General features: G+C 37.0%; 1 protein-coding gene across 4 annotated transcripts in view; it reads right to left on the bottom strand.

Annotated features, from left to right (window-relative positions):
* Positions 1-261: 261 nt before the first annotated feature.
* Positions 262-27,391, bottom strand: part of ephb2 (EPH receptor B2) — a 158,439-nt gene continuing 131,309 nt past the window's right edge. The window contains exons 6-16 of one of the 4 annotated variants that reach the window (XM_015375333.1): positions 26,808-26,932; positions 25,613-25,775; positions 22,599-22,707; positions 21,052-21,119; positions 19,382-19,504; positions 19,002-19,249; positions 13,672-13,887; positions 13,103-13,252; positions 9,498-9,691; positions 8,537-8,692; positions 262-4,465 (exon numbers count right to left, since the gene is read on the bottom strand). In XM_015375333.1, the coding sequence (XP_015230819.1) occupies positions 4,357-4,465; positions 8,537-8,692; positions 9,498-9,691; positions 13,103-13,252; positions 13,672-13,887; positions 19,002-19,249; positions 19,382-19,504; positions 21,052-21,119; positions 22,599-22,707; positions 25,613-25,775; positions 26,808-26,932 (1,661 nt within the window). In that variant the 3' untranslated portion in view covers positions 262-4,356. The remainder of the gene's footprint in view (positions 4,466-8,536; positions 8,693-9,497; positions 9,692-13,102; positions 13,253-13,671; positions 13,888-19,001; positions 19,250-19,381; positions 19,505-21,051; positions 21,120-22,598; positions 22,708-25,612; positions 25,776-26,807; positions 26,933-27,391) is intronic. The other 3 variants (XM_015375335.1, XM_015375334.1, XM_015375336.1) reach the window with 3 other exon arrangements.

Raw genomic sequence — 27,391 nt, 5'->3', positions numbered from 1 at the left:
TATTTGCTGATTTTTACCATAACATTAGACATGTATAGAAATTAATTATAATTAATGACTTGAATTTTTTATATCAATTTTACACTATTTTAACTTAAAAAAAATTCCATATTAGATTAGGGTATTTCCATTGGTTATCCATGCCTTAAGTAATGTAGGCTTTGGTCAGTTCTTTGTTTACAGTGGAAAAAATGGTTCAGAAAATATATATAACATAAATAAACTACTCACCACATTTACTGTTTTTCATAACAGGTCTTATTTTTTTTTATTGAGGAGAGTCAATTGGGCTTTCCATTTTTAGAAAATAAAACAAAGACAATATTACAAATAATGAAATTGTTACATCATTCACAGGGTTACAGTCAATATACATTTATACAGAAATACAGGATCTCCCACATCAGTCACAGTGGTCTGAACCGGCACTGGTCTATTATGTGGGCATTAACAGATCAGTGAAACAGGGTTATCCCCCTGACTGCACTAACCAGGAGCCAGAGCGGTAGTGGTGGATGGGGTGTTTGCTGGGGGCAGATGCGAGCAACAGAGGGGAACACATAGTCACATAGGAGAACACATGTGCCAGGATGCTGTAATTGTAAATGTTTTTTTTTTCCAACAGGCGAAAATACATGAGCTTACTCTTAGCAGCAGCCAATATTTGTCCATCAGCAGCCTGCTCAAGTCCCCCAAAACACTGGAGATTTGCCTGGTGCAGAATTCATAAAATGAATGGGCTTGAAAATTTCCCTCTGAAAATGTTTGAAAAGCATCAGTAGAGGGAGCCCTGGTGCTTCCTGTTGGAGCCATTGAATGAGAACCCTTTTCTGTTCACAACAGCATGAGGTCGACATCTTTACAGCCTGGATCAGATCACGTTCATGCACACTTTCATGTAACTGCAACAGTGAGACTTAATGCTTTTCCCCTACCCTTTAAACATTGGCACACTGTAAAAGGTGAGGCTGAATAGTTTTGTTCACCATCAAAGGTGTAAAGAAAAAAACATTCTTTAATTAAAAAGATACGGCCGGCAAATATGCAAAGCCAGAACTGCGCATAAAAAAAAAAAAAGAAGCAATAATCTGTTTATTTACAGATTGCATGTAAATTAAACAATTTTTTGTATATCAAATATTCCAAATACACAGGGATTTAAAATTCCTTTAGAAATATTCTTGCTTTAAAATGTAACTCTGAATAATCAGAACCCTCCTCTTTTCTACACATATTTCCAGTTTCCTGAATTTAACCCAAAGGGGCCCACTGTTGTATCTCCCCCCAAACTGCACTAATATAATTAGAACCATTATATAAGACTCTTCAAATTACACAATAAATGCAATACCAGCAATACTACTTGCCTTGCCAAAACAAAAAAAAAAACAAAACAAAACAAACAAAAAAAAAAGCTGACGCAGTAGTCAGAATAAAATACCCTCACCCCGTTTAGGGCAGTTCCTTGAAGCAAATGTCAGGTTTAATTGTATTGATTAATAACTCAAAGTCTTGGCAGCTTCCACAGGCGAACATCTGAATGAGCCATAATGGGGCTGAAGTAAAGAAACACTGCAACTTGCCAGCCTCTCGCAAAATGTAAATTCATTTCCTGCACATTAAGTGTTTTTCCTGGCGACGGCATATTTCCCGTATTGAGAGACGACATGCAGCGTTTCAAAGCAAAACTTCCTAGGAAATGAAATATAGGACAAGCTAAAGGTCAGTAAAAACACGAAAATATGGGTGGCATTTAAGTCACGCTATTGCCTCTCACTTCACTTCCCCTTTTTGAATCTTCGGCTTTAAATTGACCTCTGCTTTTATAATGCATGTTATGAAAAGATTCCAGGGGAATATTTGTTATGTATCCTGCAACAGAGGACTAGAAGAAAACTAAATCAATCCCTATCTGCTTTAAAGTCTGCGGACAGCTGGGGATAATGTACGATGGGATGACAGCGGTGCAGTAACTCCGGCTTGGTGCCAAAGCTGCTGTAGTGAGAACATGTAAACTCAGGTCATCGTCTGAGGGTTTGGTACAAGCAAACATGAGAAGCATTGTCCAGCGTGGAGGAATCTCACTGGCACATACCATTAGGACAAGACAAGACACAACTGCCACGCAGTCGAATGTTAATGTGCCTGCTGCTGATGCGTTTTAAACCTGCCGAGACGAACCGGACAACTGGCAAAAGCCGACTAAGAGTAGATCAGAGGAAGCCGTTTGACAGGTGGTCGACAGGCATGTGTGTTATCAGAAGGACAGAGAGACAAAATCGGTGTTGGGGCAGTGAAGCTATGATCAGGGTGCAGCCACCCCACTGTGACCAGACACATCTGACCGATGGTTCACAGCTGGAGGTCCATGTCTGTCTGTCAGCTCTCTGGGCAGAGCCTGGCAGGAGCTCGGCATTACTGCTTATCATTTATTTGCTGTGCGCATAAACTCTTGTCTGATTCACCATCTCTGAAGATTCACAGGATTTCTCTGAACTTTGTCCCCCAATACTAAGAAAACTTACAACAGGTTAACATCGACAACACAAACCAAGGCTGACAATTCTGTACTTGTGTGACAATTAGTCCTCATAAAATAATACAACAAATGCATTAATGTGAAGAAGAAAAAAAAAAGCTTTTACAAGGTAAAGCTGTTTATCTACATGGTTTTGTGTTTATGATTTATCCTTCTAAAAACCAAAAAAAGCAAAACCAAAAGGAAAGCAAAACATCCAGAGGGTTGGCAGCAAAAATAAACTCAGTGCAAAAAGGGAACTATAGAAATTCAAAAAACGCGTATAGTAGAATTGCAACAATATGAGACACATTAGTTTTTTATTCAACAAATGTATGATTGTGACTTAACTGTGTGAATGTAAAACAACTGTGAAGTATCAACATTTTAATCTTTTAAGCATAAACATCCTTTTTTTTTAAAAGGAAAACTGGAAGAATACTGAATATAATGCTAGACTAATTGCTCCAAATCAAAGCTCGGTGAAATAAACCACTCGGTCAGCATGCTATCAAATACAAGATCCCACACTGTCAGAAGCGACCTTTTTCCTTGTGCATGCGGCACATGAGTGTTCACATACGTACAGACGGCACTTGAGATAAACACCATAAAGAAGGATGCTGTAACTGGATTCCTTTGTCTGAATGTTGAGTCTGACATAAACAGTAGAACCTGTTTTTTTTTTTTTATGTTTTTCTAAGAATCTCTGTGGAAGTCATTTTGCTGTTTTCTTCACAAGCTAAAAAGATGCAGCTAAAGGCAACAACTACTAAAATGCTCCCTGTAGTCCCTGTAGACACGTCTTCAGCTCTTGAACTAATCGCCTACAATAACTATCTCTGAGTCGTCATGTTATGGCAGGTCAAGTGCATCTGATATGTACAGTACAGGATCATGACTCTAGTGCGAAGGGAAGAGTTCTATTTGGCAGACTGTGAATATTTCACTGTGAAAAAAATAAACTAGTCTTTAGTTAGAGGAAGCATGGTCAGAGGGATTCTTCAATACAAAATGTTGACAACATTAAAAGTTTCTCGCAGTGAGAAAAGTTCTTTTTTTCCTTTTTCTTTCAAGCTGATTTCACTGCATGATTTGTCCGTCTGATTAAATGTGGTTTCAACATCAGTCAAGGCCACATGTTGTCCATTTCATGGTTTGTATTTCATCTTTTTTTACCTGTGGCACCAGTTGCGTTGCGTGCGTAGCTCCCCTTTGTCTTGCAGGTGGCCACAGAGAACTCTGTGTATCCACATACTGTCCAAAATTAAAAACAAGACAAAACTTCCATACCATATTGAGGATGTTCTCCCCAACTCTTACTTTGCTTCTTTTTTTGCCCTTTTAAAGGGTAGCTCTCCTACTGAGTTCATCTAGTGTACGGCCTTATATCATCTATAAATTTAGATAAACTCCTTTCCTTATCAGATTTTCTCTTTTCTTTAAAAAATCTTTACAAAATTACCAGAATAAACCAAAAAAAAGGGGGGATAGTAAATGCTGAAACAAATTAAACTGGTGGAAGATTAAAAAATGAATTTGCTGGTCTATTCTAACCTCCCATGTTTGTGGTTTTAATGGTGGGTTTTGCTGTGGGGGTGCCTGGATTCTTCATCACTTTGATTTCCATCATCACAGCTCTTCGCAATTTATTCCAAGCATGGAGGAAGAGTCAGGGAGAAGGGAGAGGAGAGAGGGAATAGGAGAGATGAACGTTGGGCTTGATGGCAGTCTGGTGGAAAGACCAGACTTAATACCACACATGAAAAAAGAAAATCCACTCCATTCTTGACATCCAGAGCCCTGTCTCCCGACACCTTCTGCTCCTCTGTAGAGGGTCAAACCTCCACTGACTGAATCTGGTTCATCTGTGCACGCATCATCTGGACACTGTTCAGGATCTTCTTCTGATGACCGGCTAGAGTCACACCAACCCTCAGGATGTCACTGAAAACACAAGAAAACAAGTCAGGCTAACGCTACTACAATCTATCAACACTTTTTCTATACTAATACTATTAATGGATATATATATATATATATATATATAAACAGTTCAATTAACAAAGCTATAAAAAAGCAATATTACATGCTGAAAAAAAATTTGAAAAGCAGCCAGAAACAAGACAGGAGTAGCAGACTGCGGTCATTTGAATTATTATGCAGTTTCCTGTCATCTTTAGAGGTTATCTGTAAGTGAAAATAATAAACAAAAGTTTAACTGTCTCTAAATATACCTCTAAGTTCTTGTTCTTTTTTGCTTTCGGGAAGATTTACTTTTTTATTCTAAGAGGAAAGCAAGAAAAACAATCTGAAGCTTATTTTTCTAAGCATTTACTTGTGAAATATTTGTTCTGTCACTAGAGACACTTGTGTAAATCTGCTGGCCTATAATAACAGCCATTACAAGGATCACCAATAAACTACGTATTTCCTAATATATCAACCTTCTGCATTCAGTTTGATAAAAGAATAAAATACATTGGTGATCAAGGATATTTGAGGAATAAATTACAATTTCGTTGTATGACTGCCCTATCCTAGGACCAAGACTCTGTTTTTTAAATGTCTAATAAATTCCTGTCAATACATGTTTACTTTTACATTTTATACAAAACTCATTTGAGTTAATAATTGTATACACATTTATTTTGTGGTTATTATTTAAGGGTTAAAAGCTAAATAAATAAAAAACCTCTAAAAACTGAGAAAAAGAAAAGAAAAATGTAATTGATCACACTTCAAATATTCCATTTAGATGTGCTGTAATGTAGCTTACCAATAATGCTAAATAACTTTGCTATAGGCTGAATAATCATCTGTAACTGTTTAATAGAAATATTGCCCAGGCAGCTATCTTGTTTAATTCATAGGCTGTTTAATTTGCAAAAGGACTTTTGCATTACAGTGATTTTCATTTTGATGTGTGATCATTAAGATAAACTTTTGTTTCAATGTATACATTCTTTACTCTACTGCTCTTAATCGCAATAAAACTAATTTAAAGATACATAGTACACAATTAATACAAATAGGAATATATTTTTCTTAAACTTAATTTAATAAACTTATTTTTATTTGTTATTTTCTTATCTTATATAAATAAATACTATGTATTTATATAAACTAAAATGTATAAAGTTAGTTTCTTTTATTGTAAGATTTGCTATTCTTTAAGCTTGGGACTTTTTTACTTGCATTTGTCTGGTAATGTGTTTTTATCTACTTCAACCGCTTTTTTAATCTTAAAAGCAAACATTTATATTTTTATAATATTTCTGGGTTTGTAATGACTGTATTTTAATTTACTGTGCAAAATTATCCTCTAGTTTAGTGACTGAGAAGCTTTTTTACCACTGTGGTTGGTCTAGCATATTTTATGGAGGAAAATATTTGCTCTAATGACAAAGAATGACAAATATCCATTTTTTCTTACAAGCAGACTTTAGTCAACGATTTTTCACCGTATCAAAGGGGTGCTAATTCAAACATTATTTAGTCACAACAGGGCAGCTATTTATCCATTACACAATACATTCCTCTGCTTTTATGCTGAATCTTAACAGTAATCACATTTTGTTGGCTTACACATCACCATCTGTTTGTGTGAAAAATGAAAGCTAAATATCTCTGTGGGCTGATTTCTGGTTGTATTGTTTTCTGTAAGTGGGATATATATTTTTCAGCAACTTAACCCTTGGGCTCCTGTTTCCTCTCTAAAGCAACGTTTGACTGGGAGCTGTTGAATACATGACCTAAAGCTTTAAAGTGTATCAAACCCCATGAAAAAGCAACCCCCCTCCTGCAGACATATTATGAAGCGGAGTGTGGTCAGGACAAGGGAAATTAACAGTGAATTTGATTTGACGAAATGATCTAAGTACATAAAATAAAACAATGCTGAAAAACAGGTGAGAAAATGCTCACTTGGAAAACACTATCAATCGGTACGAGAAGGGATCACAGTTCCAACACCTGACTTTCCTCTGGGGTTGCTTATCTTAGAGAGGTGGGTTCATGCTAAAATTCCTTTAGTCGGAAAGCTACACAGAACAGGTGGGGCAATGGGTAGAGCTGTTGCTTTGCATCTGGGTTTGATTCCTGGCCCGGGTTCTTTCTGCATGGAGTTTGCATGTTCTCTCTGTGCATGCATGGGTTCTCTCTGGTCACTTTGACTTCCTACCACAGCCAAAAAAACATGACTGTTAATTTAATTGGCTTCTCTAAATTCTCCTTAGGAGTTAGTGTGAGCTTCAATGGTTGTGTGTCTTTGTGTGTCTCTATGTCAGAGGTCACGGATTACCAGGGTCAGGATCCGGACCCACCTGCTGGATAATCCAGACCCAACCTGATTTAAAACATTTAGAAATGACTGCATGTTATCCGACTACAGTGTCTAAAAATCCCTTGCGCCACCTCTCCTGTTTGTACGGTAAAGCCATTCATAGCGTCCTGCATCAGGCTACACCTGATACAAATTAGCCAATGAGCTGTGTCAGTCTGGGTTGCTGCTGCTAGCTACTTTAGGACACAATAGGCAAACCTGTGGCAAAGCGAGAATACGATGAGAAAAAGACAGCAGAGTGTGGACTGCTGGAAGAAGCGTGGTGAATTAGTGAAAAAAAGATGACTCTGCATATTTTGAGTATATTTGGCTGGATTCTCCACCATGAACATATTCAAAAATAAATATTGATCCAGGCTCAAAATGAGCTCCATGATATGTGCTTGAGAATGGATTTGTAGCCAATCAAACCCAATTTTAAAGCCTTGCAGGTCAGCCTAAAGCCCACTTCTCTTATTAAACCATAAAAAAATGAAAAAAAAAAACGTCAGTTCAGGTGTTTTATAAAAAAAAAAAAAAATTTAGTCTGGAAATTGTCAATTTACAAAACTGAAATTTAGATTTTAAAATGAAAAAAATGTAAAGGATACATAAACACTTGCATTTTATTTCAGCGTTAAATGATGTTTAAAGTGACAGATTATAAATAAAAATATCTCTGGACCTTTAATGGTTGTTGATTTTATTTATTCAGCCTGCAGAGATTTTTAATTGGTTACCCCTGCTCTATTTTGCCCTGCAACAGACTGGCGACCTGTCCAGGATGTACCCTGCCTGTCGCCCGTAGACTGCCAAAGATAAGCACCAGCCCACCACGACCGCACAAGGATTAAACGGGAGAAAATGGATGGATAGAGCAGTGGTTTTGTCATTGATAAGGTTGCAATAGGTGCTATAGTGACCATATACCAACAGTGGAAAATATGAGTACCCACAGGCTGAAAACTGGAAACCTATCACCTAAGAGATTGCATCACTTTGAATACCCAGGGATATTAAGGGGAGTGGTGGCCTAGAAGTTGGGACATTGCGCTTGGAGTTCAAGCCCCACTCCCACGGACTGCCACTCTGGGTCCATGAGCAAGACCCTTAACTCCAACACTGCTCCCTGGGTGCTGCAAATGGCAGCCCACTGCTTCCCATTGGGATGGGTTAAATGCAGAGAGTGAATTCCGTTACTTTGTACTTGTGTCAGTGTAATGACAATAAAGTTAAATTCTAAATTCTATTATAAACTGAGTGCACCTTTATAATCAAACATGAGGTTGTGATGTACACATGAATTGTTTTAACCAATCGCATTAACCATGTCTCAACCCATAGAGGGCAACACTACCATGGTTTTAAGCTTTTTTGCAGAATAAAACCAGTTTACAAAAAGGTTTGAAGATTTGCATGGTAACTTAAAGATGGTGCCTTAAGACCTAATTTATACAGTCCATCTGCAAAAAAAGTGCCGTGGGGTCTTAACTACTCTAAGCTATTGCATCCACTTTTTAGTCTCCCAATTCAAGCATTGTACGAAAATGTAATTCAGAGATAGCACCATTTATATAAGGCCACAGACAATCTTGTTATTAAGATTTAAAGCCTAAACTTCTCAACACCCACTTCTGTTAACATTTTCTCTATCAAATATCAGACATTCAGTGAAAGGTACCGTAAACACTTACTCCATGGTCATCTGAGACACCACATCAAATGTCGAAAAGTCAGAATTGGCAAAGTTTTCTTTGTACTGGCCCATTTTGATGGCATCCAGCCACTCATCTACAGTGCTGAAGGTGGAGAAGTCTGGGATGCTGCGGTCCAGGAGTGGGAGATGAACCCTACAGCAGAGACAAGGAGAATGGATCAAGAATAATAATAATAGTTCAAACCAGAATATATCACATCATAGCCAGTCCGGACCACCTGCGTATGATTTATTATGTTACATTGAAAAGATAGTGGACAGAGCATAAGAGAATCCCACGAGTCTAATCCATGAAAAAGTTTTTTTCCAAACTACATCCTTATAAAGGGTTTTTTCCAAATGAGGTGATAGTCTTCAGGGAGCCAATGTATTCACTGACTGTCTGTGGAAAATCTAGGTTGTGGCTCTGGACTTCACCGCAAACGAAAGTACATGAAGGGATAATGGACATCAACTAAGTCCTGGCTCTGAGAGCAAACTAACACGTAGTAGAGATTCTTAAAAATGTTTTCTTAAAAAAAAAAGCTGGGTTGCTTCAAACCCAGGCTTGCCTGGAGCGTTCGTGGGAACATTTGGATCGATCAAACCAAAAGGCTTTAATTTACATAACCACTCGGCGCCAGGAAAAACAACAGAAACTGTGTTTGGCAAATGTGAAGAGTGCCACAGAAGACACTGTCGCAAAAACACAAATATTTTAGTCAACAGTTGAAAGCCTTGGTACTGTTGGAATCTGAGAAGAATCATACACTGAAGGGTGTTTTTCATATCAGGGAGATAGAGGGTAAAATAAAAAAGGAAAAAACAGCTTTTTTTTTCATGATGTCGATGTAGAACAGATTAAACACGCATCCAGTTTCTCACAGAGAGTAAAGCAGAGATCACAGAAGGAGAAAAGCAGAGACTGAAAACAATGACTAAGCTAGCTTTTCACTTACCCTGAAGATAAAGGAGTCATAGCCTTCAGTGTGTTGGGATTGCGGATCATCTTGTCGAGGTTGTTAACAATTTGGCTAAACTTGGGACGGTTATTACGGTCCTTCTGCCAGCAGTCCAGCATGAGCTGGTGAAGCGCGCTGGGACAGTCCATTGGAGGGGGAAGCCGATAGTCCTGCTCTATAGCATTGATGACCTGTGGGGGCAACAGAGATCTATTGAAATCACGTACAGGAAGAGACATATCAAGTAAAACAAATGCAGCTTTCCGGTAAAATGTTTACAACTCTAGAAAATTTGAATTTATTAGTAATTAAGTTATTGTTTCAATATTTTTTGGCTTAAGCAACCAATATAAAATTAGAATTCAGCTGATTCAATGCTTCAAAAGCATAAAATAACACACAGCCTAATAATAAGAGAACAGTGAAAGATTAATCCACCTTAAAGTATTAAAATAGCTATAATGAATTTTAAAATAAAGTGATCTTTCATAACAAGTGTATACTATTAAAACAAAAAATGCAATGACATCCAACATTTGAAGACTTTTTTCACAAGGCAACTTATTAATGTTTTTTTTTTACAAAGTCCAGTATCTAGAGTATGTATGATTTTTTTTTCTTTTTTCCACACTGAAAATTTTCTGACTATCAAAAAAAATTATGATTAATTTTTTCAAGATTATAATGTCAGGGATTCGGGATATAACTGCATTAGCATGTTGGTAACAGGATTGGGGGTTGTTTAACTAACAACAGAATTAACATAAGCAAAGTGGTAGCTTTTTCTTTGTAGTAAAAGATAAATGATTCCATAAAAATACAAATGCCTTACTTGTTAGATCATGACTGAACTGTTATAAAACACTTTGTTTAGGTTCTCTCCCATAACATTACTCATATCTGGCCAAAATTACAGCAAGACCTTTAAAATAAAGAAGGCTAACAGATTTCAAAGTGGAAAGGAAATTAAAGTGCCTGTAACATGCTTTTCCATTAAATGAAGAAAGTGGAAGAAAAGTATATGAACATTTGAAAAATCTGTCGTATTTTACATTTCATGGTGATAAAAGACCAAAATGGACATTTCTTTTGTTAAAAGTCAACCGTCAAAAGTAGAAAATGCAGGATTAATCACTGTATGAAAGTCCATTATAAACAGTTCAGGTAGACGGCACGCTGCGCAAAAACAGTGGTAATATGGTCAAAGGGCGACTTGCTGTGGGGTTGCAGGAATACTCTGACACCAGACATCAGTTTGCACTATTTTTCTGGATTCAAGAGGATAAGCACTGCCAGAAACGGAGCTGTAAAACTGACGAGGGACAGCTGGACTGGTCCCACTAAGCACAGCCTGTTTGATGTGAGGATTTTTCGGCAAACTGCCTCAAACACGAAACGTCTGAATTCGCTTGAGATGCCAGAAGACCTAATATTTTACAGATGAAGGAGAACCTTGGAGAGAGATGCTATTTCATTTTCATGTTTTTTTTCTTCATTTCATTTATATATTTATTTCAGACTTGCATTAAATAAAGAAAAAAGGCATCTTAGTGCATCTAATCTGAAAGCTTGTCAAGGAAACGGCGGATACGAACACGGAACAGCGGGTAAGAATACGACCTTGTCACGGCAGCAACCTTAGAAACAAATCCAAAATAAGAGATCAATTCCAAAGGACAATTACTACAGATACTAGGGTTAAAATAAATAATAAATTGGATGGTGTTTTCAATTTCTAAACTCATCCGTTGTTTCTGCTGCTGCTACTCCTCTGATCTGCTCTGTATTTTTTCTACTGCTGCATGGGGCTTTCAGCCCTGGTAGCGGCTCCAACACATACAGGGCTGTAGTAGCAGTTAGCTTACATGATAGAGTTCCCTTCTCACATCATAAAAAGTGCAACAAAATCAGAAAATGATGATCTGAAAAGCTATTATTCGGGGGATTTTGACCATATTTCTCAATAGCAGTTTATTTCAGCTGCATTACATTTTTTTCAACAGTATTTTATCAGTTTTTCATCATTATGTTATTATATGTTTTTTTTCTATACATTTATATATATTAATTTATGCTAAGAAAAGGATGTCACAAGCAATGCTGGGTGACTTTAAGCCTTTAGGGGCACTAGACCTGTAATTTCCAGATTTAAAAACCCTGAAAGCAAATGGCAGCATTACATTGTCACAAAATGAAACAGTCTTCCTCTATGTTTTGGAATCTGATAGCAGAAAACCACTTTGGACTGGCAGATTGAGAAGTCATGGAGTTACGTGTAAAGACAATGCCACATTCGCTCCTCTAGATTTAATCCTACATGAGAGAACCAAAATATAAAGGTAAATATCATACCTGTTTTGATGCTTAGCAACAACTTTTAGCTCAGTCAGCTCTGTTTTTTTAGAGGAGTCCAGACTATTGTAAAGCAGATATTTGGGTAACATCACCAATTTAGGGAGGAAGACGAATTCCATCAGCTTACATAGCTGAGTTACATAGCTCTAATTTAGCTTTTACCTGTGTGAAAACCTATGCACTGTTGCTTTAAAAACAGGTGCAAGACATGTTGCAAAGTGTGAGCTATTTCTAAGGCACCATGACTCAAATGTAGGGAATGCTAGGAGCCATTTTTAACAATATTCCTTTAAAAAAATAAAGAATTTGTTGAAAACCAAATTTTAAATCTACTGATGTTAAAAATAGTTTTTGGATGTGAAACAAAATTTTTAATGAAACCTTTTCCAATGGATGGTGTAACAGTTAGGCCCACTTCCTTTGGCCACCCTTTGAAATGGTCAAATAAGCAAAATGTAGTTTTGTATATAAATCATTTTAAATAATGTATTATTGGAAAAATCCCGCCACCCCCCATAGAAGTAGTACTACGTACTAGTAGCAATACAGTGTAGAGAACTATATTTTCACTTGCCTGATATTTCCAGTTTATGTAAAAACACAAGGTTGGTATATTTTCATCAGCCATCTCGGCTAAAAATAACTTACTGAAGGTCTTTTTAGTGAATTTCATGTTCAGTCTCACTTTTAAGATTGTCTAACACTTGTCCACAGAGGTAGGGCACAGTTAACAGAGAGAAACAACCCCAAGCACACTTGCAGGAAGGGCGAACAATCCCTTGCTCATTATCGAGGTCATTAAAGAAGCTCCATTCAGACGCAGATTAATCTTATTCACAAGACCTCCAAACGAGGACCCCGATGGAGCAGAAACACTATCTGGAGCTGCTAATATGATAACCGTTGAGGTCCTCAGTCCCTCTTAGCACATTAGTGTTCTCACTTTCAATTTGAAACTATTTTCATTATCTCTCTCCCCATAATTTGCTCTCTCTCTCTCACTACCCAGAGGGAAACAGAAAATGAAGACTCCAGTCAAGAGTAGAAATTGTCCACAGAATACAGCTGTGCATTTCAAGTGATCTGATTTTGACCGTGTGGTGAGAGTGGAGAAACATTTTTATAAAACCCTTGTGTTTAGCTAAGGGCTAGGAGACGCTTTAAAAAAAAAAAGAAATTCAGTCTTAACTGGGGGCCGAAAATTAACAGGACCAGAAAAAATGACAAAATCCATGTTAAATACATACATCTTGATTGGTCATGTCCCAGTAAGGTCTCTCTCCGTAGGACATGACTTCCCACATGACAATCCCATAGCTCCACACATCACTAGCAGAGGTGAACTTTCTGTACTGGATTGCTTCAGGAGCAGTCCAACGGATGGGGATCTTCCCTCCCTGTGAAAACAAAGGGAATTACCCCAGTGAGACAGGTAACACTGAAACCTAACCGCCACAGACCGGAGAGACGTGTTCACAAAAACAATAATGGTAACAGTAATCCAAACAGGGAGGTGCCAAAAACAATACTTCTGAGAGGGAAAGTGCAGTACATAGAATAGAATAGGAAAACAAGTACAGAGATGGCATTTGTCCTGATAGGGGGGAACAGAGTGGGAGTGCACTGTGGCAATTACGTCAGTCCCTGGAGAGTCCTTAAAATAACCCAAATAAACAAACCTCAGGGCAGAAATATATAAACATGCATCAAGCAAGTAATCGTTTTAATAATTTTGAGATTAGACTTCTTTTAGATGACTGATATTAACCTCTGAAATCAGTGAGTTTGATAAAAAGGTAAGTAAATATTTTATTACCAGAGCACTAGTGTACGTAGGATCCGATGTATCGTCCTCTAAGAAGCGTGAGAGGCCAAAGTCTGACACTTTGCATACAAGGTTGCTGTTGACCAGGATGTTTCGGGCAGCCAGGTCACGGTGCACGTAATTCATGTCTGCAAGGTACTTCATGCCTGAAGCAATGCCACGTAGCATACCAACAAGCTGGATCACAGTGAACTGTCCATCATTTTGCTGTGGAAAAAAAAAATATTGCAAAACATCATTTATATATTAAAAGAAAACAAAAAAGCTTCATGCTTGGGGTTCACCTGATACCATGGCATTGCAAATAAAATTTTAAGTTTTAGTTTTAAATGCATCACACTGACAACACCAAACCAAAACACTGCATAACTGCACCATATATATTTAATGCTCTGAACTTCCATATCAATGTGTTTTTTCTCCCACACTCTTTACATTTGATCACTGCTGCAGTTTAAGGAATGGAAATGTCATGAAATCTGTACAAAATGAAATTCAGTTCTGTACACACTGTGTATACAAAATGAAAATAAAGGTTGTCTAAGTCTACAAAAGTCCTCTGGCCTAGTTTAAAAGCATATTCTATTGGTATTCAATAACAAATTTAAATGTTACATTTTTCATTCAAAAGACCCCTAAATGTCTTATCTTAATTAAAACATTATATTATCAATATGCAAGAATAAACAGTCTAATTAAAACCTACTTGAAAATGCCTTGCAGTTTTTAGTTGCAATTCATTTTATCTTTTAAACACTTATTATTTTCAAGACTGAACAGTCTTATAAGAAAACTAGTAATACTTTGTTAAAACATTTTAGAAAGCAACTTTAGAAATGTAGCACTCATTTCTTAAGTTACATGTAAAATCAGTCTGCTGAGAGCTTACTCGTTACATTGCACTACAAAAGTAGAATCTCTCAGCTGTGGCGTTGAGAGCTTACTTTCCTGCAAATATGCATTCTAGCGTATAAAAAACACCATATGGATGTTTTAACAAGGTCAAAAGCTTGATTCACTTAGAGGACAGCCTTTAACTACCAAACTGCGAGCCATATGTCAGCTTTTTTTAGATTGTTAGGTTGTTTTGTTTAGTAATAACCTTGCAATAATTCAACCTTTTGATGAACACTTTATGCAAAATGTCTTTGTTAGCATATTTAATCAGAGTTAAGATATAAAGGAAGATCTATACCAGAAAAATATGCTTGTAAAGGTCTAGAAAAGACACAGCAAACACATCATTCTCACAGTAAATATATTTACTCATAACATTGATAATTCCTATTAATTATTAAGAAGTGTCAGTTGTAATTGTACCGTTTTCTACTTTTTTTGTTTAACTGATATTACTGTTACAAATCTATTGTGCTTTCAGATTCTTGCGTCCTTTCAGAGGCAAACTTCCTGGCTGAACTAAATTATTTTAAGTGTCTCTGGAAAATGTATAGTTTTGAGATCAGTAGTAAATCTATGTTTTAAGTAACAATTTAGTAACACGAATAATTAAACACATATTCAGCACATATGAGAAGACAGTTAAAATGTCCATTAAAACTCAATAAAGTTGATAAAAACTCTTAGCCTTTAGAAGATAATCCTACACCCTATCAGTGTAAATTAGGTCTTTATTTATTTATTTTAAAAGAAAACATTCTCATCACACTGTGAACATTTTATAATGGGATATATCAAATAGTTATTTCAAGATCTTGTCTTATTGTCACAAAAGATAATTGCTGCTTTGTTTACAGACACATTTCTAAACTTCCAAATGCCTCCTTTTCCACTATTGTGGCCATAATTGGGAAAAACACCATTTTAGCACAAACCAGCCATGACCAGGTGCTCCTGGCAAGCTTTTTGACATTGTGCTATAGAATAATTAGAACAATTATGGAAGAGCCTAGGGCCACTATTAGATATTTTTAAGAGATCTGGAAAAAGCAGAAGCTCATTTTCTTGAAAACAAAAAATATAACTCCCAGGGGTGATTAAATTGATGCCATTCACATAACAAGATCCTCTTCACAATATGGGGCACCTTAAAGGATGTTACAGATTTAGATTCAGCACATTTAAACATGTCAGTGAATACTGAAGGAATAAAATCCGCTTGGATTAAATCAATATTTAGAACCTTAGATGGTGCACTGATCGTGTTTGGGGAAGGAAGGGCACTACTCATCACTATAGCAGTGAAAAAAAAAATAAAAAATTCAGCATATTGCACCTTAATACCCACAATGTTGGCGGACTGATAAGCGGAGTAATGTATTAGAAGATCTGAAGATGTAACACAAATGAGATATTAAAGCATAATGAGAATCTTATACGAACGGAGCAAAGGAAATGGATGTCAGACAAGTAAACACTGCAAAACTGCAAAAGTGGCCAAAAGAATCACCTCATGTAAAAAACTAGTTCACTCAACAAAAGTTCAGGCTGCATGGAGAATTCTTCATGAACCTTCAAGCTTTAAAGACAGTTTATGTTGAATAATGGGTCAAAGTGACTCTCCAAGAATTCCTATGACTAAGATCCCCATTTAAGAGAGGTTTAGAAGTCTCTTCAATACATTTCAACAGATATATTCAATAGTTAGTTACTACAAATGAACTAATTTATAGACTGATCAGTTTTTATTTGTTTGTATAAAATGCTGTGTTCAATCTGACTTTCCCTTCCAACTATACCATTTTTCTGTCAATTAAAATATTAAAATTAAATCCTAATTTGAATTAAAATTGTAAATATGAGAACGCTGTATTTGGTTATGAGGTGCTACGATTTTACACTACTTATACTAACTTATATAGTCTGAATATGGTTAAGTTATTTTTCTGTACATTTTTTTTTATAAGGGAATCCTGCAGCAGACCAACAGGTTTTGGTCCAGCTTATCATGCCTCGGCAGGGCTAAGCTGGGACTGGCTGTCTGCTTACAGCTGTTCCCTTTTCCGTTCTGGTGACGGCTTTATACCCCATGTTCGGTTAGTGTCTGAGGCAGTGGTGCAGCTGTGCCTCCAACTGGGCACACCTGCATAACTTCCACCACCCACCACGATGCCAGGAAACTCAAATACTTGAGAGAACGGGGCAGGAAAGAATAAGATTGAGTGTGGACAGATAAAAAAAAAAAAAGCAGGTCAGAAAAGCCCAAAGCACGGCCCAATTTCATATATACTTTACTTTACTTTAGAGCCAAATCCTCCAATTAAACTCAGGTGAAGTCAGGGGGAAAAAAATGCCGCTTCAGTACAAATTCCTGTTTGAGTTTGTCAAATAACTCTTCATGCAAGTCTGGAGTTTATTCTGTTTATTTTCTAAGCTTATATGTGGCTCAACATTCAATCCCATCTATGATCTCTCAATCCCTGCTCTATTTCTACAGCTTGTTTTTCTATAGCAGTTAAGCCAAACCATTAGCAGGCAGCTCAGTTGTCGCCTCAGTCGCTGTTTCGAACAACAAATGATCAATTGCTTTAAAAGATAAAAAATCTTGTTCAACGACTTCAAGCTCTCTGCAACTGTAACTATTAGGTATTGCCAAACTTTACTGGTTTGAAGAAAAAACAAAAGAGGCCTCAAATATGTTTAGCTAGTATCTACATATGCAAAAGAAAACCAGCTTTTGCAGGAAGATCAGATTCCCCCTAAAAAAAAAGCTGATCCTTTTCCTCTGTGAGGTCAGAGGCAGAACGCATATAAAGACTCCGGAGCCAGCCTCAGTTCTGTGCTGACAGCCGTTTTTATGTCGGCTTCATGAGGTTGGCTTTGATGCAGGCTTGGAGGTGGAAGCTAAGCCTGAAGACTATAAATACTAAATACTATTTAAAGGTAAAATATATAATTCTATAAATCCATGATTGTTAACGCACTTTTCACACTCACAAATCTTAATGTTTTAGATAACATGGAAAATATTACAATACAACTGGATCTCATAGACAGTATGATGAACTAGTGTATTTGGGTATCTAGCCTTTTGCCCTCTAAAATCTGGAAATGGGGAGCAGGTATAACAACAGCTGCAAAATGTGCTTTTTTTCTGATATTATTTCTTTGATAGCTCGATTTAACACTTTAAAAAAACTACCTCTAAAATACTATCTAACTAAGCATAGATGGTTTTTTTTTCTACTATTTTCATTTGCATGGAAGATAACTGGCAAAGACCAGGAAAGGTAGAATTATATCAGTGTTCTATAATTATTCCAAACACTGACTGCAGCTTTTGTGTAGTAAACATGAGGCAATCTAACTATATTTACTGTAGATCCTAATTGCAACTAGGAGCCATAAAAATACAACCTGTCATTAACATGTACATAAAATTAAGTCCACTGAAAATATACTTTACATCTTAAGTCCCCATTACTCACATCTTGTCTAGCAATTTGTTTAAAAAAAAAAAGACACATTTAAAAGTGGAACAAAGCAAACAAAACCATAAAAACAACATATTTGATTTGATTTCAGAGCTACATGTATCCCAGCACAGATAGGGATGACCTGTTTAACATCTCATCCTATAGTGGTTTCATAATTAAACATGTGACATTTCATTTCAAGTCCAGAAAAGCATCTGAATTATTTATTGTGGGTCGTAAATGGAAGCACGGAAAGTTTCCTGTAATATCCCTGGCTGGTAAGATTATGAAAATTAAAATTCCGATGAACTCATGAGCACTTTACATTTCTTGTCAGGGAGCATAAGACAAAAATAATTAGAATTTCATAAGCGACCATGCATAGCAGTGCATAATAAGCAGTGAGACTAGGAGCGACAAGTCTGCACTCTACCTAACAACGCACCTCATGAAGCAGAGCAAAATAAAGACTGACAGAAAATATTGCTGAGAGACAGGTTAAAACTGAATTTGATTTGCAATCTAGTAGAATAACTCTGCAATGGGAAAAAGGAGGTGCTATGGTAAAATTGCCCCCAGCAATTGAATTGTATTAATTTTTATGATGTGTTGTTGTAACAGATTTGCTGGATATTATTATGCTCTACGTGGAGCAGGACAGAATATCTCTTGACAGTTTTTGACAGATAGTTTGCAGTCAGCACCGCAGTTATTTTGTCAGGCAGAGTCTGTTTTAATAAACGTATTATGCTGAGATCATTGGGTAATTTTTTTATTCTTGTCAAAGTAAAAGCTCTAAATACAGACCTCCAAGCCTCAAAGGAGGAAGCCCTGTCTGTTTTTGAGCAAATGTTGTTGTTAAAGCTATCATTACTCTGCAGAGCTGTAAAACGGTAGTCGAGTAATAGCATAAAAACTGCTATAGGGGGAAAAATTCTGTTTTCTTACTCTTAGGAAGGTATCAAGGGATCCATTCTCCATGAATTCAGTGATGATCATTACAGGACTGCTCTTGGTAACCACTCCTTCCAGATGAATGACGTTAGGATGGTCAAACTGACCCATAATGCTGGCCTCGCTCAGAAAGTCTCGTCTTTGCTTTTCGGTGTAGCCAGACTTCAGGGTCTTTATGGCCACAAACATCTCCCTTTTCCCCGGGAGCTTCAGGTTGCCACTGCACACTTCCCCAAACTCTCCTATTAAGACATGACACATAAAATAGTTGCAATTATAAATCCTTCATAATGAAATATATCATTATTACACCTTGGCAATCTGCTATAGAAATATTGCATAGCAACCAAATTTCAATGAGCTCTTTCAGTTACCTGCACCAATGACCTGTTCAATCTTCACACAGGAAATATCAATCTCCTTGGCAAACTCCCTCACTGCCTCGTTCGGGTCTTCATATGTGAATGGATCAATGTAAATCTTCATTCCTGGAGACACTTGGAAGACAGGAAAGAGCCACTATAATATTGAATTGTTGTGGTCACGTTAGCAGACCTATGTGCCAGACAGTCCAATGCAGTGAGGGAGTGTAATAATTCATTCATATTTCATTTTGTGCTATCCTGTGCAATTATGGATTTTTTTTTCTAAGACATAAAGGTAATGAAGGATGAAAGATGAAAGAGGTACTGTAATTACAAATGGTGGTATGACAGGCACCTTATGGGTACTGCGTGTGGTTGTTCAGTCAGCAAGGACATGGCACCTTCAGTCATCTGAGCTGTGATTTAGTGGGTTAATATATATATCATCTCCAGTGAGCCACTGTGCCATTAACACTCAGGAGAGGAAGTGGGGTCTTATATTGGTATTGCTCAACTCCACCTCTAGAAATAAATTGTCTGTCCTAAGTTGCGATGCCAGGTAAATTGGCTTAAGGTGGCCTTTAAGTGTTCGGGGACTTAAGTGTCCTTAGTTTAAAATCTGATTATAATGCACATACCTCCACATTAGACCTGAGGCCATCTGAATGGATGCAGAACTCACGCATGGCCTGCTGCTGTGCAAGAATAGCATGCACATTGCCTCAAACCCTGGCAGACTACAGCGAGAAAACATGCTTGAGCAATGGAACAGATGGAAAAGATCTTACTCGGCGCAACCCCCCATTACTAAAGCCCACAATCTCTTCTCAAGCTGAAGCATGGTTCAAAAGACCACCTTCCTTTAATGGCGAAGACGACCATAAACAAGGGCAAAAGCCTGAACTGCGACTGGTGTGAGAACAGGATACACACAAGACATGTTGGCTTCTGATAATAGCTGTGAAATACCCAGCTATTTACTGGCACGTTCTTCACTGTAGCTAAAACTGGAATCCTCTGCACAGCTTGTCTGGGCTTTTCTAAGAAACTAAGAATCTTATGAGAGAGTCTGATTTGTTAAGAAGAGATAAAAGCAAACAACCATATAAATAGATACAAAATTATGAATTTAACTCTAAAAAAAGATCTGTTAATGAGGCAAGAGGGAAATATCTTTCTCACAAAATGATCACTGCATTGACGTGATTGAAACTATGCTTTTTTTTAACTGCATACAGAAAGAATATCCTTGAACAATTCCAATCATTCCCTAAATTCCTTTGAAAGTTGACAAAAGCAAACGACTCATCCGCCTTAGCGTTCTAACGGCCTCTACAATGACTGAAGGCTGACCTATTTTTTAACACAATTAAATTATCTAACTAAGACGTCATGCATATAACATAGAGTTAAACGCTGATTTCTGTGTGGTTATCCACACCCTAAGTGAGTAGAATCAAACAATGGGAAAGATCACACAAAAGTACAGGCTGGGGAAATGAGCAGGGGCCCACAGAAAAGGACCGCAGCAAGCAAGGTGGTAGCCATGGAGACATGAGGCATCGGCGTGTTGGATGAGCGCCACAGGAATGACACGGAAGTCATAGATACAGGTGTGTCTAGTCCTGCGGCTGAAGCCGTTGGTGAGAGTGGGTGGAGAAAAGTGGTGGTTTACTCACTGTGGCCGCTGGTGTAGTGCTGTAGTTTGTCTGTGTATTCTGAATCACCCCTGTCAAAGCCACGCCTCCTGGGGAAAAGACAAAGAACTCTAGCTCTGGCTCGGAGAGAGGGAGCAAGGAGGGGGAGAAGACATGAATCAAACACCCCCAGGTGTATCTAAGCTTTAGATAAATCAGCTAAAACCAGACTACGGAAAAATATATTGTTTTTTTTCTTTGCTACACAGAAAAAGGCATCCACACAGGCATACCACACAAATCTAAATATATCTTTCATTCCAGCCCTACTTTATTAGATGCATCAACCCTTTTGAGGGGAAACTATTGTAAGCTTGAAATATAGTCTCCTTTTTGTCATCATTGGATTCTTTTTATCATCTACAGTTTGAATGTAGACTTATTTTCATTAGTGTATATTAACAATCGTGATCAAAAATACAGTATTCAAACAGATCAAACTATATGCAGGTTCATCTAAATGCATAATGATTGAAATACAAATATATTTGCATTCAGCCCTTAACCAGAAACAATAGAAGCTTCTTAATGAGGCTCAGGAGAAAAAAAGACTGGAGTGTTGAACCATAATCAAAAGTCCTGGATATCAGTAAATGTATATAATTTTTTATATTGAGAATATATACTATACAGTACATGGACATACTCTTTAGATGTGTAAAAATTCTGCATAACATTTTTTTTTTGTTGTTAAGTAATATATTATTTTCATCAACCCTTTAATGACTTGTAAGAGATTATCAGTAATAATAATAAAAAAATGCCTAAAATGTGTCTCTGGATGCACTCTCATTAATTTTTTAAGTATTTTGTTATGAAAGTTGCTTATAAAAATAGACTAAAGTTATACCAAAATCAGATTGTATTTAATGTTTAACATTTTTTTCATGGATAAAATTATCCATTTTATTTTTTGTAACATATTTCTGCATTCTCTTTAAGAATTATTTATTTTTCTTATTTTAATCTTTTTAAAGACTTTATAAATCAACAAAATATATTAAATGAACTTGATTTAGACTGTAACCTTTTTTTAACCTTACTGCCTAAAATCTAGAGTAAATTTTAAGTGTACGTTTTTATCTAAATGTTCTACACTTTAGTACCATCTATATAATATCATTTTGTAGCCATAATCCAAAACGGTGATATACTGCATAGATAAAAGCCTGGGGGATATCTGAAGCATTAACATTGTCATGGTGGGAAATTTATCTTAGGTGTACTCTGTAGACTTCAAAATGCTGCACAGGTGCAGACCTGCACTGTCTGAATGATTGGCCCAATTGGGAACTGAAATCCAAGCCAGATATGAATCAACTGACTTTTTCACAGAGCTGTATTTTTTAAAGACCAAGAAGTTTGCATCTACGACAGGTTTATTTTTGTGTGTGTGTGGCTGTGGATTGAAATTGGTTAAGAATTGAGATATCTGAACAGAAGTAGTTTTATTTTCAGAACAAAAAAATTGCAGGGGCAGCAATTTGTAAAACTCTTTCAAAGACTTTTACATTAGAGAACTGACTCACCGGTTACAAACGATGATGATGACAACCAAAGCAATGAGGAAAACCATTCCTGCAGCTGCTGAACCAATGATGAGTGGAAGCTTCTCTTGCATGTTTGTGCTGTACTCCTCTATATTAGAACAAAAAAAAAAAGAGAGAAGTGTAATTCCAAGCATGCCCATACACACAGTCACAAGGCGCCACAAGCTGAAACATATGGGAAAGCATCTGAGCTGCTGCAATGGGTGGCAGACTGGCATAAGGCTGGGTGAACCAATGAGCATCTTGGCATCTCTGCTGGCAGCACGCAACATCTTGTAAACCACATCGAATGTGCTTAGATGCCACAGATATGGACAAATCATCTGGCAGAAAGTGTGTGAAGTGAAGGAGAGAGAGAGAGCATATTTGCATGAGAAGCAGACTGCTCCGAAAGCCAAGAATGAAGAAAGTAACTTCTAAATGGGTGCGAGAAAAAAAGAAAGCTTCCGCTCTTTAAAGTCACATAAGAAAATTAAATTAAATTATCCATTTAATGGAAGCAATTAAATGTAATAAAAACTTAATTTTGGTGTTTTTGCTTCTGGGAAAGCTTCACTTTCCCTCTGCTTCTATTTTGCTGAAACTGTAAGCTTTGTTTATATTTGTGGAACCGTTCTTCATTTTAAACTCCATCAGCAGGATTACTTTTTTTTATTTTTTGCAGTTAAAAATCACTTTTTTAAATGGAAGTTTAAAGGATTAACATTGCACACGCTCTGTTTACACAATATTTCCAGTTCTGAGTCAGTCTAATGTTTTGTCTGTGCCGAGATCAATGTGCGCGGCAGCATCACGGATGTTCCTGTGAGAGTTCAGGCTAATGATGGCTCTAGGCTCTGCAGGCTGATGGAAATAAGATATTCAGAAGGGATTACCCAGAGATAGCTCTAACATTAACCTACTTGACTGATGTTTACTAAATGTAAGCCAATTTTTTTAGATAACAAGGCAACTTTAATTTGTTCCTTAACCTAATATTTGTGTAAAAATAAAAAATCCTTGGTAGTGATTTATTCTAAAAACTGACATTTTATAGAATTGGTGTTAAGCAAAACTGTGATTTAACTATGAACCCTTTAGATTTTTCATCTGCTTTGGCGTTTTTTCTTTTCATACCAACATGGTGAGATCACCAAATTTCAGACAAGTATAAGCTATGCAGACGACCTAGCCAAAAGTCAAAAACTAATCACACCCTTGAGTTATTATTAATTAGATGTGGTTAAACATGTTTTTATGATACCAAATACAATTTTATTAGCCAGTCAAAGGAACAATTGCTTTTAGAACTGGTAAAAGAGAAATCAGGGTTAAGTGTTTTTTTGATAGTTTCTCTAAACAAATCTAGAACCTCTATGAAAACATGGAGTAGGCTGAAAGATTAAAAAAAAGAAAAGGAAAGGAGAGAGGAAATCATTTTTCAGTTCATCAGTTCTTTTCTGAGCCTTTTTTTTTCATACCAACATGGTTAGATCACCAAATTTTAGACAAGTATAAGCTATGCAGACGACCTAGCCAAAATCAAAAACTAATTACACCCTTCAGTTATTATTAATTAGATGTGGTTAAACATCTTTTTAGGATGGCAAATACAATTTTATTAGCCAGTCTCAGGAACAATTGCTCTTAAAACTGGTAAAAGAGAAAAGGGTTAAGTGTTTTTTTGATAGTTTCTCTAAATAAATATAGAAGCTCTATGAAAACATGGAGTAGGCTGCAAGATTAAAAAAAGAAAAGGAAAGGAAAGAGGAAATCATTTTTCAGTTCATCAGTTCTTTTCTGAGGCTTCTGGGAAAACACTAAGAGAAACTTTTTAGAATTTTTGCCCATATAATATCACATATCTGGTGCAAAATTAAGACACCGTTTTAAAAACAAAAATTTTGGGCTATTTTAGGATGTTAACAACCTGCCACAGTTGATGAAACCAAGAAATTCTCTCTATATCGGATGAGCCTAAAGTAGAATGTCTGGTCATCTGTCAGTGACATTTAACTTAAACACTCTGGTTTTACAGCAAGACGGTGAGCTAAAACAGCTCAGCAAGTCAATCTGAGAGACAAAAGAATAAAACAAAAAAGTTTTTTTTTTTTTTTTTTTCCGTAGGCTTAGTCTGATTTGAATGGAATGTGGTGGTGTGATCTTAAACAGACTTCTCGTGCTTAAAAACTCTCCCGCGGATGCTTAATTCAAACAATTCTACACAACAGTGGATCAAAGCTCCCCATCAAGATGCAAAACACCATTGGCCACTTATTTTAAATTCCTGATGTCTGCAAAGGGAGGTAAGTTATTAGAAGAAAGGGCAATTAGTTTCCACAGATGGCAAAACTGATTCAGATAGCTTTTTTTAAATAAAAAAACTATAAATGGACAATATCTTTCACCCTCTTTACAGTACAGTAAACAGCCTCAGGAGCAGCCACAGTCAAATACTGCTGCAACCTGTGTTAAGGAGTGCTATGACTCCAGTTTTCTGCCTTAGACTTTCAGACTTTCTAATCTCTATGTAGCTTCGAGATCTGTGCATCCTAAATTACCACAGTTTCTATATCTATATTTATTCGGTTTCTGTGCATTCTTAAAGGAATTTTAGTGATTTTAGTCGTTTTCTATTATAATTGTTGAGTGTTATGATGGGATAAATAATTGCCTCTTTTGGGGTTCAATAAAATTTCAGTCAATCAATTATTTGGAATCTACAGTTTGCATTTACTCCAGTTCCCTTTTTTCTGCTATTACAATTCGTTTGGTGAATGAAAAATATAACAAAACAACCTGAAACTTACAGTAACAGATCTGGAAGGGTGCAAATACATATTCACAGGACGGTAATTGTTTTTGAATACTTGTGCTGTTTCCAACACATAATGTATCCTTCTCAGTCCCGCAGCTGTCTGAAATCTAACTGCACTGCATGGTGTGTTAGAAAGCCAAGCATGAAAGGTGATAAGAACTGTGCGTGCTGTGGTGAGCGTTGGCTGAATTCTCACCCTCCGTCAGGGTCTGGAAGTACAGCTTGCCACTGTAGCGTCCGAAGCCAGCAACAGTGCGAGCCCGGACCTGGAAAACATAGATGCTCCCTGACTTGAGGCCACGGATCACTGCTGTGTTGGTCCGGCTTCTGATGGTGGTAGAGTTGTATTCGGATTGATCCTGGGGGGCAGAAAAAAAGATTTGTTATTCTGAAAGACATTGCATAGGGTACTCATTTTGCTAATGGTAACCCTGTACCAAACACTAATTTAAAGAGACTACATATCTGGAGCTAATAAGTTAAGTTATATGACAGATTCAAGACGTCCCAGTACCTATTTAAGGAAATTTAAGGTATTTAAAATAAAGAAGTACAACAATATTATCACAATGAAGACAAATATTCAGATGCTGCTATTAGGAAAGGAGACTAGATGGCAGTTTGAGGCCAGGTGAATTCTTTGAGCTTCGCCTTGTGATGATATGAGCTGCATTTCATTGCCATGCTTTTCCTTTCCAGAATGCTGACAGGATGAGAGCTGAGACCGAGACATTTTTATCCGCTTCCTTCAATAAGCTTCTCAGAAATCACTTCTGAGTCACAACAGGAGCTGGAACAATTGTTTTGACATTTCTCTCCACCAGTGTCAGTTAAAGAAATACAAGTCAAAAGTAAAACAACAGGCAAAAGCTTGAGGAACTACACATGTAACTGCTTCTGCATGAATGCATACGTGTGTTTTCTTATTAATGGACGTGGTGGAGTAAAGCACATTTGTGACTGTGAGGGTTCTTTTGAAAAACGATGCTGATTCGGAGGAGCTTGCCCCTTAAAAAACTATTTTTACATCAGTCAGCGAACCATGTTTTCAACCACAAGTCTCAGCACATCAATCCCCCCTGGCCCTGCTGCAGGGCTGAGCGCGGTTTTCTTTCCCAGTGACTGACCGTGATTGTAAGTAGAGGAGAACAAGCAGAGGTTCAAAGAAAAATTCAGAAGCTACATGCCTTTGAGGAACTGCTGCAGAGCAAACAAGCAGGAGGAGTTTCAGATATAAAATGGCCTAATGAAAAGGATTCAACACCTTAAATATGATCATTACGTATTTGGCCTTTTAGGAGGAGGGAAAATGAATGCAGTCTGTGTTTAGGGTCAAAGAGGATATACAGTAGGCAAAGCATCTGCCCATGTACTTGAATGGTTATGATCACCTTTTCGTAATACTGGAGTTCATAGTCCAAGATGACTCCGTTTGGCTGATCTGGCTGAGACCAGGAGAGGGTGATGCTGTCCATGGTACGGCTGACCTGGTGCATTATTGATACCGTAGATGGAGCTGTGAAAAGAAAAAAAAAGTGTGTTACTTGTAACGGATAAAATAAAACCAGCTTAAACTACATTGTCATCCTCCGAGAATTTACCTCATCTTTAATCTTGCAATCAAACAGACTTATGGAAAGCTCTAAGCCCATAAAATCTACAGCATATAATAATGCATAGACTCCTGCTAGAGCATCAAGGGTAGACATCAGGCTGACAAGTCACAACACTAACTGAAACCATAAAAAGAGCCACATGGAACTTCCCGACATGAAATTTTACTTTGAGCAGATGAAAACATGCCTGTCATGGTGATAACAGACTACTTTTTCCTACATCTTTATTTAAAAATCACCAGACCACCATGGGGAGGAAAATACCACTCTGTCTTAAATTTGGTGTAGATTTCTTTAGTAGAAACATAATAGTGCAAAGATTTCAAAGTTTTAAAGATTTTTCTTCATTCATTAATATA

This window comes from Cyprinodon variegatus, unplaced genomic scaffold (assembly GCF_000732505.1).
Source record: "Cyprinodon variegatus isolate N-32 unplaced genomic scaffold, C_variegatus-1.0 Scaffold117, whole genome shotgun sequence".
Classification (NCBI taxonomy): domain Eukaryota; kingdom Metazoa; phylum Chordata; class Actinopteri; order Cyprinodontiformes; family Cyprinodontidae; genus Cyprinodon; species Cyprinodon variegatus.
The sequence above is the reverse complement of the archived record's forward strand: the minus strand, read 5'-3'. Positions and strand labels throughout refer to the sequence as shown.